The sequence below is a fragment of the Myiozetetes cayanensis genome, unplaced genomic scaffold (assembly GCF_022539395.1).
Source record: "Myiozetetes cayanensis isolate MyiCay16 unplaced genomic scaffold, myiCay2020 scf1, whole genome shotgun sequence".
In the NCBI taxonomy this organism is placed as follows: domain Eukaryota; kingdom Metazoa; phylum Chordata; class Aves; order Passeriformes; family Tyrannidae; genus Myiozetetes; species Myiozetetes cayanensis.
The window spans coordinates 2906995-2923999 of NW_026086604.1; the positions used below are offsets into that span (position 1 = coordinate 2906995).

At 41.4% G+C, this 17005-nt stretch overlaps 1 protein-coding gene across 9 annotated transcripts in view; it reads left to right on the top strand.

The window, feature by feature from the left end:
- The window catches only part of PTK2 (protein tyrosine kinase 2), a 188481-nt gene that overhangs the window by 164435 nt on the left and 7041 nt on the right, over positions 1-17005 (top strand). For all 9 annotated transcript variants that reach the window (XM_050330652.1, XM_050330596.1, XM_050330607.1 and 6 more), the window contains 6 exons: positions 3518-3629; positions 5970-6056; positions 7245-7382; positions 8298-8429; positions 14506-14568; positions 16861-16900. In XM_050330652.1, the coding sequence (XP_050186609.1) occupies positions 3518-3629; positions 5970-6056; positions 7245-7382; positions 8298-8429; positions 14506-14568; positions 16861-16900 (572 nt within the window). The remainder of the gene's footprint in view (positions 1-3517; positions 3630-5969; positions 6057-7244; positions 7383-8297; positions 8430-14505; positions 14569-16860; positions 16901-17005) is intronic.

The following is a 17005-nucleotide window of genomic DNA, read 5'->3' on the forward strand; positions in this document are numbered from 1 at the left end:
GAGGGGTTGTGGATTTCCAAATTTTTTTCCTCCTTGCATTCCAAGTCCCTTTTTCAAGTGGTGGGGAGGGGTTAAAAGTCAGATTAGGTCAGGACAGTGGGGTGCAATCCTGCTCTCCTGTGACTCTGTCACTAACTTGGTCAGAGTTAGAATGTGGGACATTTTAATTGGGAAATGTGTCACCTTGTTGATTTTGTGTAGAACAGATTTTTTTTTGTCTTTCACTACATGGTAAATAATATAAAAGGATTTTAATTTTGGGCTTTCAAATTAATGTAATTTTGTGACATTTGCACTGAATCGTGGAATGAATTTTGCTAAAGTACCTCTCACTAAGCCTTTGCTGCAAGTAGCAAAATAAACAGCAGTTGTGTCCTTGCTGAGGTTGTTGGTCACAGGTTTTAACAGACTGCATGACCCCACAGGCATCCTTGGGCTGCAGTTCACATTGAATACAGCTGGGAAAAAAAAGCCTGATTCTATGCTTTTAAAGTCTGGTTTTATGTCTACAGTGAGATAATTGGTTGCTGAGAACTGGACTTGAGTCTTTTTGTCACTGCATTTGATGTAGATCCTGAAACGTTGCTTATAAATAAAAGAAAGAAAACTGGGAAGAGTGAGGGCAGTTTGAGTCCTCTTCTTTTGTGGCATCCTGACAAAAATTAATACTGTAGCTCCTACTTGAAATACATGATGGAGGCTGCAAAATGCTTCATTATTGCTCCTTGATGATGACCGTTAGGAATAATGTGTAATTCATATAAAAGTGCTTTCATATTAGAACAGGATGTGAAAATACATTCATCTGCATCCAATTTGGCATTTCTGGTGGCTGCAGATCACAGAGAGAAAGGAAGAAGCTGCTTTTCTGGGGTCAGCACTTACTGTAGATTCCCACATCACACTGGTTCTGCTGTGCCTTTTGGAATGTGAGGATACAGTTCAGTATTTAAAATACTCCTACACTGAGGCTCCCAGTTAAGTGTTTCTTTTTCAGTCACAGACCAACTTCAGTAAAAAGTCCTTTGCAAATTAAATAAATTTATCAATTACCCAGGCTTGTAATAATTGAGATTTTTCATCAGCCTTCACCTTGCCCAGAAGCTGAGCTGAGTTTGTTCCCCCTCAGGGTTTGCTAGGGAAACCATAGGGATGGAATTCTCTGCTTGCTCCTCGTTGCTGCTAAAAATATGTGCAGTTTGGGAAAATAATGCCTAGATCTGACTTTTCCTGACCTTCTGCATATCCTAATAAACTGTTCAGAGAACTTGAGCAGCTGCTCTGAGGAAACGTCAAAAATATCTCTTGGCACACTCGGACTCCATGCACGGATCGGTCTCCCCTTTGTGAAAACAAAGACCTTTCTGTGAGTCATTTATATTCTTTGTGGTTTTTTCGAGTAATGCTTCTCTGAGGCATTTCTATTTTATATTCTTGTCAGCAGAATCGAGGGCATCCAAGTACAGATTCAGCCTGAGACCTCTGGGCTGCTGGGAAAGAGCCTCCTGTTGGTACAAGCGGCGGGAGAGGGGGGTGGGATGAGTTGGAGTTGTAAGGCAAGAAGCTGAGCCCCTGTTGTGAAAAGCAAGTCCCTTCAACAGGAGTTTGTGATTTCCAGTGATAAGGGTTTAAGTTGGTGGTCTCTGAATGCTGTGGCATCACAGATAAAATGGCTTTGATAGCAAGGCAGAGAGAGGTTTGGGGGTTTTACTCTTTTTTTATGGAAGAACAGGACTGTGCTGTGACAAATTCCACCCATGGCCCCAAGTTGTCAATAAGCCATCTCTAAATTTAGTCAGCTGCTAGTAGCCAACTCTGTTCTGTTCTTCTGCTCAGATTAGAGCAACTGCTGTATCAACAGCTTGGTTAAAAATCTATCATTTAGTCATGCTTTGTTCACTAATCTGAGCAGATTTTTTTGGTGGTGTTTTGAATCGTTTTGATTTGGATGTATTTCTTGAGAGATGGTACTCGTGGTTTGTGGTTGTGGATGCATGTTGGCTGGTTTCTTGTGCTAACATAAAAACTTATGCTGGATATCTGAACTGTGACCTGGCTCTAAAGCAGTGGGGTTTTTGCTAGTTCTTCATGGGTTTGAGTATGAAATCTTGCATTTTCCTTACTCTGAAGGAAGAAGGAGGTAAAATAGAAAGATTCTGTCTTTATTCCCTCCGTTGGGCTGTGGCTGTGTTTCTGTGGTATTCCTAGCAGGATGACTTTTGCATATAACTTGACTGATTTTGTTTTTGTTCCACATTCTTGTGTTACTTCAGCAGTGATGGATTGAAATTGCAGCAATACTTATAAACTTGATTTAGCTGCCGTGAGACGAGATGACTTCTCTGCTTTTCAGAAGTGGCATAGTTTGGGTTTTTATTTTTTGGCTGAGTAAGGAAAAGCAAAGTTCTCGTCTCCAGCAGGAATTTAGTCTTGAAATAAGCAGTAAAAGTTCCACGATGAGAACAGATTGCTGGAGTTGATCTCATCCCCCTGCATGAGTAATTCTGGGTGGTTGTTTAGCAGACTGAACAGGAGATTATAAACTCAGAACCTAGCTTTGTTTCTGGAAACTCCTGGGTGATAAAGGAGCTGGGAATAGCTCCTTCACAGGATTATCTTTGCACTGGGGATGGCGATACGGGAATGACGTGCCCCGCTCACATCTCCAGACTGTCCCTGTAGCGCGCAGCTCCAAGGAATTGGCAGCTCCCTCTTTCAAAGCTTCACTCTGAGTATTTTTTCGAATGGCAAATATCCAACATTAATAAGCCACATAGCAGAGCTGGGAGGAGGCTGGATGTGGGGGCAGCAGGAGCACGTTCAGCTTCAAACAGGCTTTGTAATAGTCAGGACTGTGGTAAGTAGCGAACTGGTTTTACTACTGTCTTGTACTTTGTGAAAATGCAGCCTTTTGACCTGAATGCTTAGAAGCTGAGTGAACGCTGTCAGATCTTTCTGTTTTTGCTAAATTGCTTTGCTGAATTGTGTTCCTGGCTGGGCTAAAGACTGAGAGCAGAAGTATTTAAAATGGTTTTTGACTGCTTTGTTCAAAAAGGGGGGGGGTGGAAATCCCAGTGATCTGAAGCTCTTGAGTTTCAGTAAAGCACATTTTCGGTTTGTTTTGAACCTTTGCAGCAGTTCAGTATAATATTTTCTTGTGAAGAATAAGCTTTCATGCAAGTAAGTGCTTGATTGATTGTCTTTGAGGATTTCTCTGTCTAATTGCACATAAAAAGAACTGTAATGCAAAAACAGTTTTGTGCAAGATCAGCCACAGCGTTCTGAAAATTTGATGCTGCTTCTGTTTTCAAAGGCACACTGGTAATCCTACAGAAATATTTCTTCCTGATAACTGGTTTTCAGAAACCGAACCAGTGGATGTGAAAGGAGGTTGTTTTTCAGTGCTCAGTCACTTTGTTAAGTAGAGTTTATCAGTTTGAAAAATGCAGGAGCTCTGGGGAGAGGTTTGTTCATCGCTGAACCGGAGTTTTACTTAATTACAATATGTTTTTCTCAGTACAATACTGGAGGAAGAGAAGCTGCAGCAAGAAGAACGAATGAGAATGGAATCCAGGCGACAAGTCACGGTATCCTGGGACTCAGGAGGATCAGATGAAGCTCCTCCCAAGGTAGCTAAGACTGCAAATTACGTGTATTAAAAAAAAAAACCAAAACCAAAACAAAACAAAAAACCCTTTTTATTCCGTTTATTTCTGCAAAGTCTCCTCTGATGGGTTTGTTCAAACCACAACATTCTGGCCAGATTTGTCATCATCTGTGAATCCTGAAATGACCCAGTTCTGCTTAAGCTGTGATTAGAACTGATCCATGCTATGATATTTCACTAATGATTTTTATTTCTTGTTGTTTAACCATAGTTGCAACCATAGGCAACCATAGTTGCCACAAAATTATTTCCTGGCGTTTTCTTTCCTTTTTTTTTTTTCTTTTTCCTTTCTAACAGCACTCTGCACTGGCTAGTGAGCCCTCAGGCCACTGTGAAGTTTATTTATAACATATTGGTGAGATGATAAAAATCAACTAATTGTATTTTCCTTCTTCTGGACAGAAAAATTAGGGGTTTACTGCCAAGGAACTTACGTGGTTTAGTTTCCACTTGGTTTTGTTTCATTACTGTCCTGGTTGGATGTCACTGATGTGTTCTGCAGCTGTGGGAGTCCAACCTCACCAGTTCCTGAGCGCTCTCCCCTCTCAGTGACTTGTCTGCTTCTCCTCAGAGATATTTGTGCATTTTATTTTGAAGGCTCGAGCCTGTATTTTGAAGAATTCTGTGCCGTCACCACTGTAATGTGGAGTATTGTCTGATCAGTTTGTGGTGAATTCCTGGAGCTTTATACGCAGGCTCTGGAGCTGATAATGATTCCAGCACCTTCTGCTGCACACACTCCCCAAAACTCACAGGAAGGCAACTTATTTTTATTTTCTTCTGTTTCCCCATGGCCAGGTTGTTGCCTGGTAGATTTCCCAGCTTAGCTCTGCATTTTGATAACTCTGTGGCACCCCAGGAATAAGGGCAGTGGAATTGTTGCTTTCATTTCAGAGCTGTTCAGACACCTGAGATGAATTAGCAGGATTTGGTGTTTATCTAAATAGACAGTGTTCCAAGTTACAGAAGCAGATAAACTCTGTAAATTGGAACAATATGCTGCTTGATTGTTACAGCCTTGTTTGAAGAATTTGTTTAGTCTTGAAGCTCTGGGGCTAATCCAGATAGAATAAGTACCTTTTACCAGTGTAATATGTGAGCTGCACTGTATGTGAAATTATAATCACTGGAGCTTTGTGTGTGATGTATAAACCAAAACACCTGACCCAAGGTGTGTTAAGGCTGCAGTTAATTCTACCACTGGATGTCTCTTTTGAGGGGGTCAGTGTGTCCTCCCTGTATTTGTGATGCAGGTGTTGGTTGGGTTTTCTGTTCGCTATTTGTGTGTGAAATGCAGATGTGCGTAATAATGGCATTGGAAAAAGTTGAATTTTGTAGGTTTTTTTAAGTGTCTCTTAAATGATTGTTAATTTTCTAATGCTGACAACTAATTTTTTTATTCTTCCCACGATTCATTATAAAAGTTTTGTGTTGTTATAGGTCTTAAACTCCATTATATTTGCAGCCTCACGCGTTTTCTCAAATAAATACACCTTCTCAAAATAATTCACAGCTATCACAATCCATACTATGACATTACTTGTATCTCACAGTGATACTTCTATTAGAAACCAGAGACAGAAAACATCCTGGTCCAGACTGATAATGACTTCTTTCATAAAGTAATGATAAATTAATGTAAATTAATAAAAGTAATGAAACACCCAGCAGCACTGGGTGTTTCCTTATCAAAAAAACACCCCTCAAATACACTTTTGGAGGCTCAGAATCTGATCAGAAGCACCTTCCTTGTTGAGGCAATTAGTTACAGAGAAGTTAACTATCAGAACTAACTTTATACCTCAGAATAGCACTTGGAAAGAGTCATGCTAAACAAACCAGTTTGGTTTGTGTTATTCTGACTGAAGCAAAAGAATTTGCTTTTGGGAACAGTCACAAAAGCAACAAATTAACACCAAAATTTGGAAACAATGCTGTATTTGCACCTGGGAACTTGGATTTGAGAATTATGTTCTTAGCTGATGTCCTCTCCAGAGTTAAACAGCACAGAGTGGGTCACTTAGTGCCAGCAATTAAATGAACAGAGAATTCACAGCAAGCATTATTTATCAACATACCAAGCAAACAATCCAGCTGCATCCATTTCCAAGCAAATTTGGAGGAAAACTTTTTCAGTTGTTTAAAAAAAAAATGTTAGTAATTGTAGAAAATCTATTTTAGGGGTTTTTTATTGAGTTTGCTTTGGGGATCACCACCTGTAAATGTTCGTCTCACTGAAAAGTAATTTTCTGGTTTGAGTTTTCTGTTTCTAAAGACTCCAAAAATCCCTTTATGTTTGCAGCCCAGTAGACCTGGTTACCCCAGTCCCAGATCCAGTGAAGGGTTTTATCCAAGTCCACAGCATATGGTACAGCCAAATCATTACCAGGTACTACATTCAATCAATCCTGTGAATGTTTTTGGGTTTATTTCAGATGTGAGTTTCTATCTCAGCTGCAGCTGGGGGGATTGATGCACTTCTTACGTGGTTTATTTTAATCCAGTTCTGCTCAATGAGTTTTGTTTTACATCAGAAAAAAAAAAGCACCCAAACTGAGCCTGGTAAGTTTACTCCAGATGGCAGATATTTCCATATCTGATGTGGTGTTCAGATTCCTAAAAGTGCAGTAAAACACATCAGCCATTTCCATATTTATTGAAGGAATGTGGTGCTCTGTTAACGTTCGTGCTGAGCTATGAAATTACTCATCTTATAAAACGGGGGACTTTCCTTGGGATCACTGATATTTTATTTTCTCTTGGCCCGATGGCTGCTTCACCTTTTGTATCCTCAGAGGTTTTGCTTTTCTTCCTGACACTGCTGAAGAAATCTAAACCAAAAGCTTTTCATTAAAGGGCTTTGAGTCAGTTTTCTGTTTGTTCAAGGCTTCAGCCATTTACAGGCATCTCGGTCAAGGGGTTTTTTTTTCCATGCAGAGGGGGAGGTTTTTCTTGGTTTAACAAGTACTTCAGGCTCATTAAAACGACTTGGATTTTCCTGTGGAGAACTTCCCAGGCCATGCAGTTAAGCACACTAATTACATGGTGTCAGTCAGGGTTTAAGCCTGTATCATACAGCAGGGGGTGCATTTTTATGGGGCTCTGTGGGGTGATGTTTGCAGGCTCCTGTTAACTGGAACATGAGCTCTGCCTGTGTAACTCTTAAATATGTATCTATAGATTTAGTTTTGTCCTCAGGGGACTTTGATCTTCTTGACTGAAGAGGTTAGAACACACTCTAACGCTGCTGGTTTGATAGGCACCCTCAAATAGTTGTAGTTATCCCCAAAGCTTATATTTCTATATATTAATATATATAGTTATTCTAAAATAGCGATGATAGCATCATCAAAGACTAAAAAAAGAGGGGTTTTGTCATGTTTTGGCTCAGCTTCCTTCTTCTGATGTTGCTTCCCCTCCTCCCTCTTAGTGACTGAATTGAGTCATTTCTGTCCTTTCATTTTTACTGTCGGGGGGGGACGTAGCTACTAATTATGGGGAAGCACAGATCTTATTAATATCTCTGGTTTTTTCCTTTGTTTTTCTTTGTGTGGGGTTTTTTTTTGCCCCCCTAAAGGTGTCTGGCTACCCTGGTTCTCATGGGATACCAGCCATGGCAGGCAGCATTTATCCTGGGCAAGCTTCTCTCTTGGATCAAGCGGATTCCTGGAACCATCGGCCTCAGGAAATATCAGTGTGGCAACCAAACATGGAGGTATTGTGAGCTGGCACGGCTGGTTTTGTGTTCTCTACAGTTAAATACACTTATTATTATTATTATTATAAATTATATTGCTGTTATTGTTTAGGTAGATCTGTTGTAGGAAACTTAAAGTGTTTCCAAGGCAACAAACCTTCTGTCATTTCTTTTCCTTTCTCCGGTGTTAAATACATTTTTGTTCCATTTTTTCCTTCCACAGAGGTTCACTTTGTCCAAGCCTCTGTCTTAAATCCATTTCTTCTCTAACCAGCTCTGTTCCCTGTTCTTCTGATAAATATTTAAGTGATAGCTGAGACTTACCTGTTAAATACAGGGAAGTTTGTTACCAAATTCCCCTTGGCTTCTTTAAAAACACTAATTTGGTAATGATACCCAGGCAACATTGGGATATGGTATGTGGAGTATTTGTAAGCTTTAAGACAAGCATAAATACTTGCTCAAAAATTCATGAAAAAAATGTTTTTGTGACATGCTTTGCAAGTGTTGGCTGACACTGAACAGCATATTTGTTTTGAGTAAAAAAAAGTGTATCTTGCAGCTTTTAACAACTGGATGGTTACATTATTGCTCAAGACCAAGAAAACAAAATTGATAAATCTGGTTTTGTTGTCCAACTCAAATGAAGTGCAATACAAGTAGTGACAATGTTGCTGAAAACCAGAACAGAATCTTTCAAATCTGTTTGTTTGCAGTGACTTAGGACCAAGGCAGATAAAATGTTTGGAGCTGGAAAGGGTTTCTTCTGCTGCTCTGCTTCAGTTTATGTGGAGTTCAAGGAACTCTGCTTGGCTGCTGATGCGCATTTGGGCTTCTAAAAAAATCTCTTCCTTTATAAGCTATAAGTTCTTGCAGCTGTTTGTACAGATTTTAAGTTGTGAGACTGTGAATAAACTTAACCCTGGATTGTAGGATTCAGGCACCATGGACATACGAGGGATGAGCCAGGTTCTACCCACACACCTCATGGAGGAGAGGTTGATACGACAGCAGCAAGAGATGGAGGAGGATCAGCGCTGGCTGGAGAAGGAGGAACGATTCCTGGTAATCCTCTGTTTCGTGGTGCTTCTTAATTCCTTCTAATTGTTTCCTTTTTTTATTGCAGCTTGCTAAGTGTGGTCATTTCTGTGAAATGAGAAGGTTTGCTGGGCGCAGGAGTCACTGCTAAATGGGGAGTTGGAAGCAGGTTTTGAATTAAGTGTTCAGCTAGTGAGTCCTGTACTGCAGGTATCTTGAACATCTGTGACCTTTGGTGAATCTCATTCTGTCCAGTTCAGTGTTTATGTGTGGGAAGTTGTGGATAAAATTCTGTTCCCATCTGGAGTTTGCCTGTCTAGTTCCAAAGGAGATGGATCCATGGGTACTCTACTCCTGAAAAAGGGATAATCAGCCATCTAAGGTCCCTGACTGTGCTAAGAGTTGTACTTCCTTGTTGCCAGTGCCACTGGTGTATGTTTTTCAGTTCAGCTCTGGCTTCCCAGTCGTCAGAATTCAAGTTCTGTGTTAAAACTCTCCTACTCGAGGCTGATGGGCTGCAGGTGGAGCAGAAGGTGGTAGTAGGAGGTGGCAGTAGCAGGTCACTCTGTGCAGGCTCCTGGGGAGCCTGTGGGTGCCTGAGCCTGGTGGGACAGGTGGATAATTCATCAGTCATGTGTTTGATCTCGAGCATATTTCAGGGGATGTTTTGAGTTTGGAAGTCTCTCATGTTGTACCTGTTTGCCAAACATGCCTTTATCCATGCAGGTGCCATGAGTGTCTTATGGAAGCTACATTTGGATAAATGAGCTCTCCACTTAAAGCAGAAGTTGACAGCAGTCTCTGGTCTCTGGAAGAGTTCCCTGCACTGTCTAGAGCTGGGCTCCAGGAAAATCTTAGTTGTACAAAATGAATTAATTTTACTTTAGACACCAAAATTGCTGGTTGTGTTTGTCTCACAGAACGTGGCATGGTCTTTTAGGGATCTTTAAGCCAAGACATTGAATTCCTTGAAAACAAGAGTGGATGCTTTATTCCCCAGGAAGCCAGAGGTCAGGAAGGGAGAGCAGGTCTTGTATGTAGGCGTTACCAAGACCTCATTCCTTTCCAGTTGACTTGTTTTAGTCTCTCAGGAGTTCAGTTATGTTTGGCATTCCCAACTGTTCCAGGCAGCCAGTTGCTGTGAACACAACCAAGGTAGGATAAACCTTTTGAGAGCTACTGATGGATGCCCCCATGTCCAGGACATACAGAGATTTGTGTTGTGCCAGGGTTAAGAAGTTACTTTTGATACAGGGATGTTAAAACTGGTTTCCTTCAAATCCACTTGGGAGTTTGCAGTTTGACACTGGGTGACAGTAAAGAAACCACTGTCCCCAGATTGCTTTGTCCAGTTTGTTACAAGCTGAAGAGAGGGAGGGGAAAGGAAAATTTCTTCCCTAATTTAGGCATTAGTTTTCCAGTCTTGAGTGGCACCACTTGCTTGTGACTTACACAACCCAAGAGGTCAAACTCATCTCATTGGCAGTTAAAACTTCCAAGGTGGTCAAGAACTTTTTGTGGAATTAATGTGCTTATTGGGAATGAGGCATTGACATTTCAGGTGGGAGTAGGTTGTGTGGGAACTTCCTGCAGAGAACTTCCTGAGTTTTCCTGCAGAATAAATGATAAATATTTGTAGTGTTTGCTCTGTTTTGATTCAGTCTGTGGAGCATTGGGATGTTTATCGTAGCCCAGATTGGTGTTGAGGAGAATCTTGCTGATTATTCTTTTATCTGCAGTACAGTCTTGGCATATGTTTGGAAGAGTGTGTTTTCATTATGTGTTAGTTTTATTCCAAGGAGACACCATCTCTATTACATCTATTCTGGTGAGGAATTGGAAGGGACTTCAATTCTTTTTCTTTCCCCAATAACATTTTGTCTCTCGAGACTTTGGGGTTCAGACTTGAATGCCCTTTGCAGATTTATACCCCGTGGCAGAAGCTGAACAAGCTGCTGATAGGCAAAGGGTGTCTCTGAGCTCATGGCAGGATGTGTGTCAGGGGAATCTTCCATTTATAGATGGGTGTTTCTTGGAAGAGGAATGTGGGTTTGGGAGTTCAGCCCTGGAGGAATCAACGGTGGTAAAAGAGTCATTGTGGGGAGTCACTCCTGGAAACCTTGCAGAGCTCCTGAAGGATATCCACAGCTCATGCACAAGAGTCCAAACACATAAAAATAAGGCATTTATTAAGGCATTAAGGTCCATATAATAAGGTGCAGCATAGAAATAAGCCACAAATTACACACACACACACATGTTCCTTGGCCCATGTCCTCCAGTGAGTGACTATTGACATTTCTGCTTTTGGGAGAAGTGCCTTCCCTGTTTTCACTCCAGCTGATTTAGGAAGAAGTCTTGGACCTCCTTCCTTCAGGAGGGTTTCAGAATATTTGCCCTTTTGAGCACAGAGAAGAACAAAGAGAGGACAGCCAGATTTTAATATTTAACTTACATAGCAAAAATATTTAATATTTAACTTATGTAACCATCTGTAACATTCTCAGTGTAAACTGTCTGCTTCCAAAAGCAGCTCTATTTACCCAGTCTTCAGGCTCTACAGCACATCCCACTTGTACTGCTGGGAGTTGGACTCACAGGGGAGCAACTGCAAAACATTTAATGTAAGCCACTTCAACGAGACAAAAACACTCTGTGGGCTTTCTGTTAGCACAAGTTTTGTTTCCCCAGAGTAACAGCAACTTGCTCACGACTTGAAATTTTTTTGCTGCTTCTACAGGGAGAAAACACAACTCACAGCACGTTAGGACATGGATAAACAGTGCTGATGTGTGCTGGAAGGGACACCCCAGATGGGGAATTAAGTTGCAGTGGCATTGAAATGGAAATGTGCCAGTCTTTGGGGAGGTTGTTATCAGTGTAAGCAGTTTGCCTGAAACTGGTCCTTGGAGAACATGGGCCTAGTCAGTGCTTGAGAGGAGACAGAAATGTTGTTTCCAAGCTGCAGCCCTAACACAGTCCAGAATTCTGAGATTCTGCTGTAAAAAGAGAAAACAAACAGGTCTCTCCTCACGGGAAGCTCCTGAATGAAAATGAATCTGTTGTGTAAAAACCTGAAGAGTAAAGAAGTGCTTAATTTTAAATGGTACCAAATACATTCACTGGGAGGTGAGAACTGGTGAAGGGGTTGATTTTTAGGAATCCAGGACTGACAGTCCCTCCCAGCTCCTGGCAGGGAGGGGATGGGGATACAGCACAATGGTCTGGCAGCTTTAATGGGCACTCATTAAACTTGTGGGCTTTCATGCCCTCTTGATAGAAGTGCTTTGGAGATGAGCATCTCCAAGAAGGACAGAAATACCCAAATTAGTTTCCAGAAAGCTGAAGTGGACACAAAGCATCGCTGCACTAAAGCTTGATACAGGTCACTGCAGGAGGCAATCTCTGTCCGGGGCATGTGGAGGTGGAGGGGGAGAAGCTGCACTAGAAACACGTTTGAAAACATCTCTGAACATTTTATACAGCACTTCTCTTCTTTTGGGCCTGTTTAATTCCCTCATTTATGTGGGGCTTCCAGTTTGAACCTTTCTTTGTGACTGTACTGATGTTATGTGCATTACTTTTAATCATATAAATAACAATCTATATGTTCGTGCCTTTTAGTGCCTCCTCAGCAGACAGAACAGTGTTGTACTGAGAAATTTATAGTCCTTTCTGGGACAGGCTAAGAAGAAATAACTCACATAGTTTCTTTATCATGCTTGGATTTGGGGTTTTTTTTTTCTTCTGAAATTCCCACATAGTTGTGGTTTTGTCCTGTTTTGACACTGAGAACTGCAATTCAAGGATAATTGATGTGAACTGTTGCTAAAATAAGATTTTAATTTTTAGCCTGAGAAAATCCCACCAAGACATTAAAATTCGACATGTCCTGAGAACGCCAAGGCTTGCATGTTCTTTTCTTAGCAAGTAGCCAGAAATACTGGAAATAAAGTAGATTATGTCCCTGTTTGTCAGCGCTGCGGATCCATCTGAAAAATCTTCTTGACATTTCCAAAGATTTCAGATATCAGAGTATTTATTAGAAGAAAAGATCCCTTTACTTTGTGAAGGATTTTGTTTCTCTGCAAGGTTTTAACAACACCAGAGATCTCCTTCTCTCTGTTTTTTGGGATGGCAGCCGTGGCAGGGACTGGAATCATGGCAGTGCTTTGGGGCTGTGAAGTGGTGTGTGAAGTCCAGGACAGCTCAGTTTTGGTGTGAGGCTGATTTTTGACCGAGAGAACGTTGCACTAAAGACTCTCAGTATTAAAAATTCAGCAGTGCATTGCTGTCATGCCAGCATGAGGGGCTCAGGTTGAAGTTTTTGCCACTGGAATTGCTGCTAAGTAGTACTTTAAAATACAGTGGGAGTGTGATCATCCAAATCACCTTAACTGTAAAATAACTGGTCTTCTGAAATTTCCACAGCTACACAAATGAGTAAATCACAATATCATTTACTAAAATGGGAGCTCTTAGAATTTATTAGAGCACTAAAGTCAGTAAATATGTAATTGGCCTTTTCTCGGACACAGAAGTATGTTATTTCTCTGTTTTCTCTGTTGTTCCTTGTGTTCCTGACTATCCAGGTTTTGATGGGGCAGAGGAGGATGTTGGGAAAAGATGAAAAAAGTTTATGGGGTTAAATATTTCCCTGTCTGATAGGATTTCTCTATTTCTAATCTGCAAGTTCTTTCAGGCAGCGACCATCTCCGGCTGTTGCTCACTCAGTCTGCAAAGACTGAATGAAAATCCCAAGTATAAGCCTTGCTGACAAGTTGAAATCACAACTGGAGTATTTTGATGACAAAAGATCAATATTAGTGTATCTTTGCGAGTTCCTTCTGCCCTGCTGCTTTTTAGAGTCTCTTAGCAGGATATGTGAGTTGGCATTATTCTTTAGGGTTTTTAAAAGGAGGAAAGGGAGTAGTTTTAAACAAGACAAGGATATATTTGCCCGTCCCAGACTAACCCTGAAAGGACATGAGGTCAGTTTAGTTACACTCAGTATTCACACGCCTACGTTTCTCTAAATAAAAAACGTTCCTTCTCATGCTGTGTGTGAGCATTTTATGTATAAATACATGCAGAGATATGAAGGGAGTTGTATTTACACTGCAGTAGGTGTTAATTTTATCCCTTTTCATTAACTCCCCATCCAGTCTCAGAGGAGAGTCAGCTAAATCCTCTGGTTTTAAGTGACAGAATTTGTGCACCAGAGACGTGCTCTCGTTCTGCTGAGCTTGTGTCGGCAGATCAGGGTTAACCTTGGTTTCACATCCACCATTCCCTTGTCTTTCCACGTAATAAACGTTGTCCTTGAAGAATAAACACAGCCTACCTGGATTTGCTGGGGAGATGTGTGGGGTTTTCCACTGCAGGGCCAGGAGATGGACCCAGTGATGCTGGTGGATCCCTTCCAACTTGGGATATTCTATGAGAAAAATTACCAGTTTCTTTGTGGGAAAAGAAAAAAAAAAAAAAAAAAAAGGGGGGGGTGGTTTAACTTTTACTTTTTTAGGACAACCAATCCCCGGGTTTCTGCACTTAAAACATAAAATAGACATTTTTGTTGCTCGTATGGGGAGAAAAGGGCATCTGGATGGCTTTGTTAGCTTGCTCTATCCAATGGAGTGTTTAAAGAGCTCCAGCAATTGGCCCCATTTGCAGGCTCGGAGAGGGAGCCAAGTACATATAAGCCATCCTGGGGCAGGAAGCGGGAATTTATGCGCAGCGTTTCTCATCCTGTGGTTGGAATTTTGCTGTTGGGAACCAAACGATTTTTTTTCTCCTTTTTTTTTCTTTTTTTTTTTTTTTTTTTTTTTTTTTTTAAAAGAAAACCACAGCTTTTGCTGCCTTTGAGAAAGTTAAAATGCAGATTTTCCAGTGTTGTGTTGGGGCGATGGTACTATGGATATTCATCGGGGTGTTTTCAGCTGGGGGCGGGTGGTGGAGGAGCGGGAGCAGCTGGGATGAAACGACCTCTGGGATTTGTCAGTGTGTGCTTTTAACAGGATTCTCCCGTCTTTTTCAATGCCTCTAAGCCGAGGGCACGAGGGGTAAGAAGAGCACGGGGTGAGATGTTTGATTTCTGTTTCAGAAACCCGACGTGCGGCTCTCCAGGGGCAGCATCGACCGGGAGGATGGAGGTCTCCAGGGCCCGGTGAGTATATGGGGGATCTTTTCCTCCAGTTTCCTGGTGAGAACGTGTCATACCCGGTCTCGGTTGTTGGAGATAACTTAAAAGTTTTTGCTAAATATTTCCACTATTATTACGTGGTTGTACAACTTTTCCAAGAGGCTCAGCTTCAGTGGGAACGGCAGCCACGGCAAACGGGCTCGTGCAGCAGTTTTTGGGGGTTTGGGGGTTTGTTTTTTTGGTGTGGGTTTTTTTTTCTAGCCTTAGAGTTGTTTTTGAAACAAATACTAAAATGTTTCCCTAAATGTGTTGCAATAATTTTCAAGTGGTCATGTGCTGTAGAATCAGGGCTTTTATTTACGAATGTGGATTGTTTTCTGCAAGTTCTGTCAACAGGAAGCAGGGTTAAAGTAACTTCTGCAGTTGTTTAAACATCTGAAGGGTTTTCTCGCAAGGAATGTAAATGTTGCTGTTGTATTACCCAGAAATCTGTTTGGGGTAAATGATCCTCTGTGAAACAATGGGAATAAATCCCACAGCCATTCCTTTATTCCCAGACAGCAGCTGCAGCTCGGTTGTCCTTTTTTAGTGGCTTAACTCCTGTGTGTTTAACTAATACCATCTCTCTAATTGTTTAATTGCCATAGGAATCTCTGGGTCATACTGATTAGTTTAGGGACTGTTAATAACACAAACTGTTAATAACACAAACCTGGTGCTTCATAGTGCCCTGTTTTTCCCTAGAGGTCACCTTTAAAGTAGTGAGTATTTTAAATTCACTCTCCTGGTTCATTTGGGATGTGATTGTAAACTCCTGGTTTGGCTTCAGCATTTCTTCACCACTTAAGAATTTAGGGATTCTTCCTGCATTTGCAGCCAAAGCACAGTCATGAATGAGTGTATAACTGACAGACTGCAGGATGGTCCCTGGAGACATTCATGTCTGGAAGCTCCTAAGATTTTTTTTCCATGAAATTGGACAATACTGTTAGTTACTGTTATGCCTTGGATATTGTTGCATCTTTATATAAGAGCAAGTTCTGTGCTGCTCCTGAAGATGTTTTGAGATGCCCTGGAGATTTTGAGGTCATGTCACAGGTTACAGCCCCCAGATCCCAAACTGTTTGTAGGGGAAGTCCTGTCTGCCCAGAGGAGGCTGTACAATTTCACACCTCATTTGGAAGAGTGTGAAGAAAACATTTGGTGATCATGGACAAAATGAGTTTTAAGGAGACTCTTAACTCATGATAACTACACTTCTGGTTCCAGAAATTGATTTTACAGTTTTATCATTCTCAGTAGGTTCAGAACATAACTCTGACTGCATTTGCAGTGGGAAATGCCTCATGCTGCTGTGAGTCAACTTCAGTTTCTCATCGAGAGGATGAGAAATCGGGCAGGGACACAAATGAGGAGTTACCACACACATTTCAGTATTTCCTGACTGATCACATTCTTTTCACATATACTCTCAAGACATAATTTTCTGGAAGTAGAAGTGCAAGCATTGTCTTAGTGGGATTTTACTCTCCTTCCTCTCTTGCCCCCTTTCTTTTCCCCTGGGGTTATCAGATTTGAAATATTTAGGTTAGCAGCACAAATCAAACTTAATGACATGACTGAATGACTCCACTTCGCCTGTGTCCCTATTTGTGAGGTGACCAACCTGATCAAGCAACAGACCAATGTTATTTCTATTCTCCTTTAGCTGTTGGGGTTTTCAAAAAGCCCCTTTTGTTGTGCTTGTCCAGCTGGAAATGTGGTCGAGCTTTGACTTCACAAATCCTCTCCCTGCAGTGGGGAGCAGCATTTCTGTAGGGATGTCACCTGTCCCTGTCACCTGTCCTTGATTCCAAAGTCTGTACACTTCCTTTGTTCACATGAGTTCTAGAAGATCCCTGCTCTGCCCTGCTTGCTTGACTTCCAGCGCTTTGGAATGGCCTGTCTCTGTGCTCTTAAAAAGCAACCAGCATCCATTGGCCCCAGTACCATTTCTCCTTCACCACTGGGACCTCTGCAGTTGAATCTGTGGAATCACAGGCTGGAAATGCCTGTGACTGTCCCACCACCTTTGAGTAACGAGGAAGGATAAACTGTGACTGCAGGGCTGTTGTGAGTGATACAAAATACATGAAAACTCTTTTCTTACTCCTTAACTAACAGACCTGTAGTGAGGGGCTGATGATGGTGAAATGGGATGTGTTTTTAACTGTTGGAAAATGTGCTGAGAACTGGCTGCTCTCAGTGTTTGAGATAGTGCTGATGAAAGCTGTGAGCACTGCAATAACTACTTCAAATGTTTATTTTGTTTTATAGGCTGGTAACCAGCACATATATCAGCCTGTGGGTAAACCAGGTAAGCAGTAAATTCATATACTGTCATCTTGAATCCTTGATTACAAGTCTTCCAGCAGCAGTAATGACAAAGGTTCATGCCAGTATTTCCATACAGGGGGTGGAT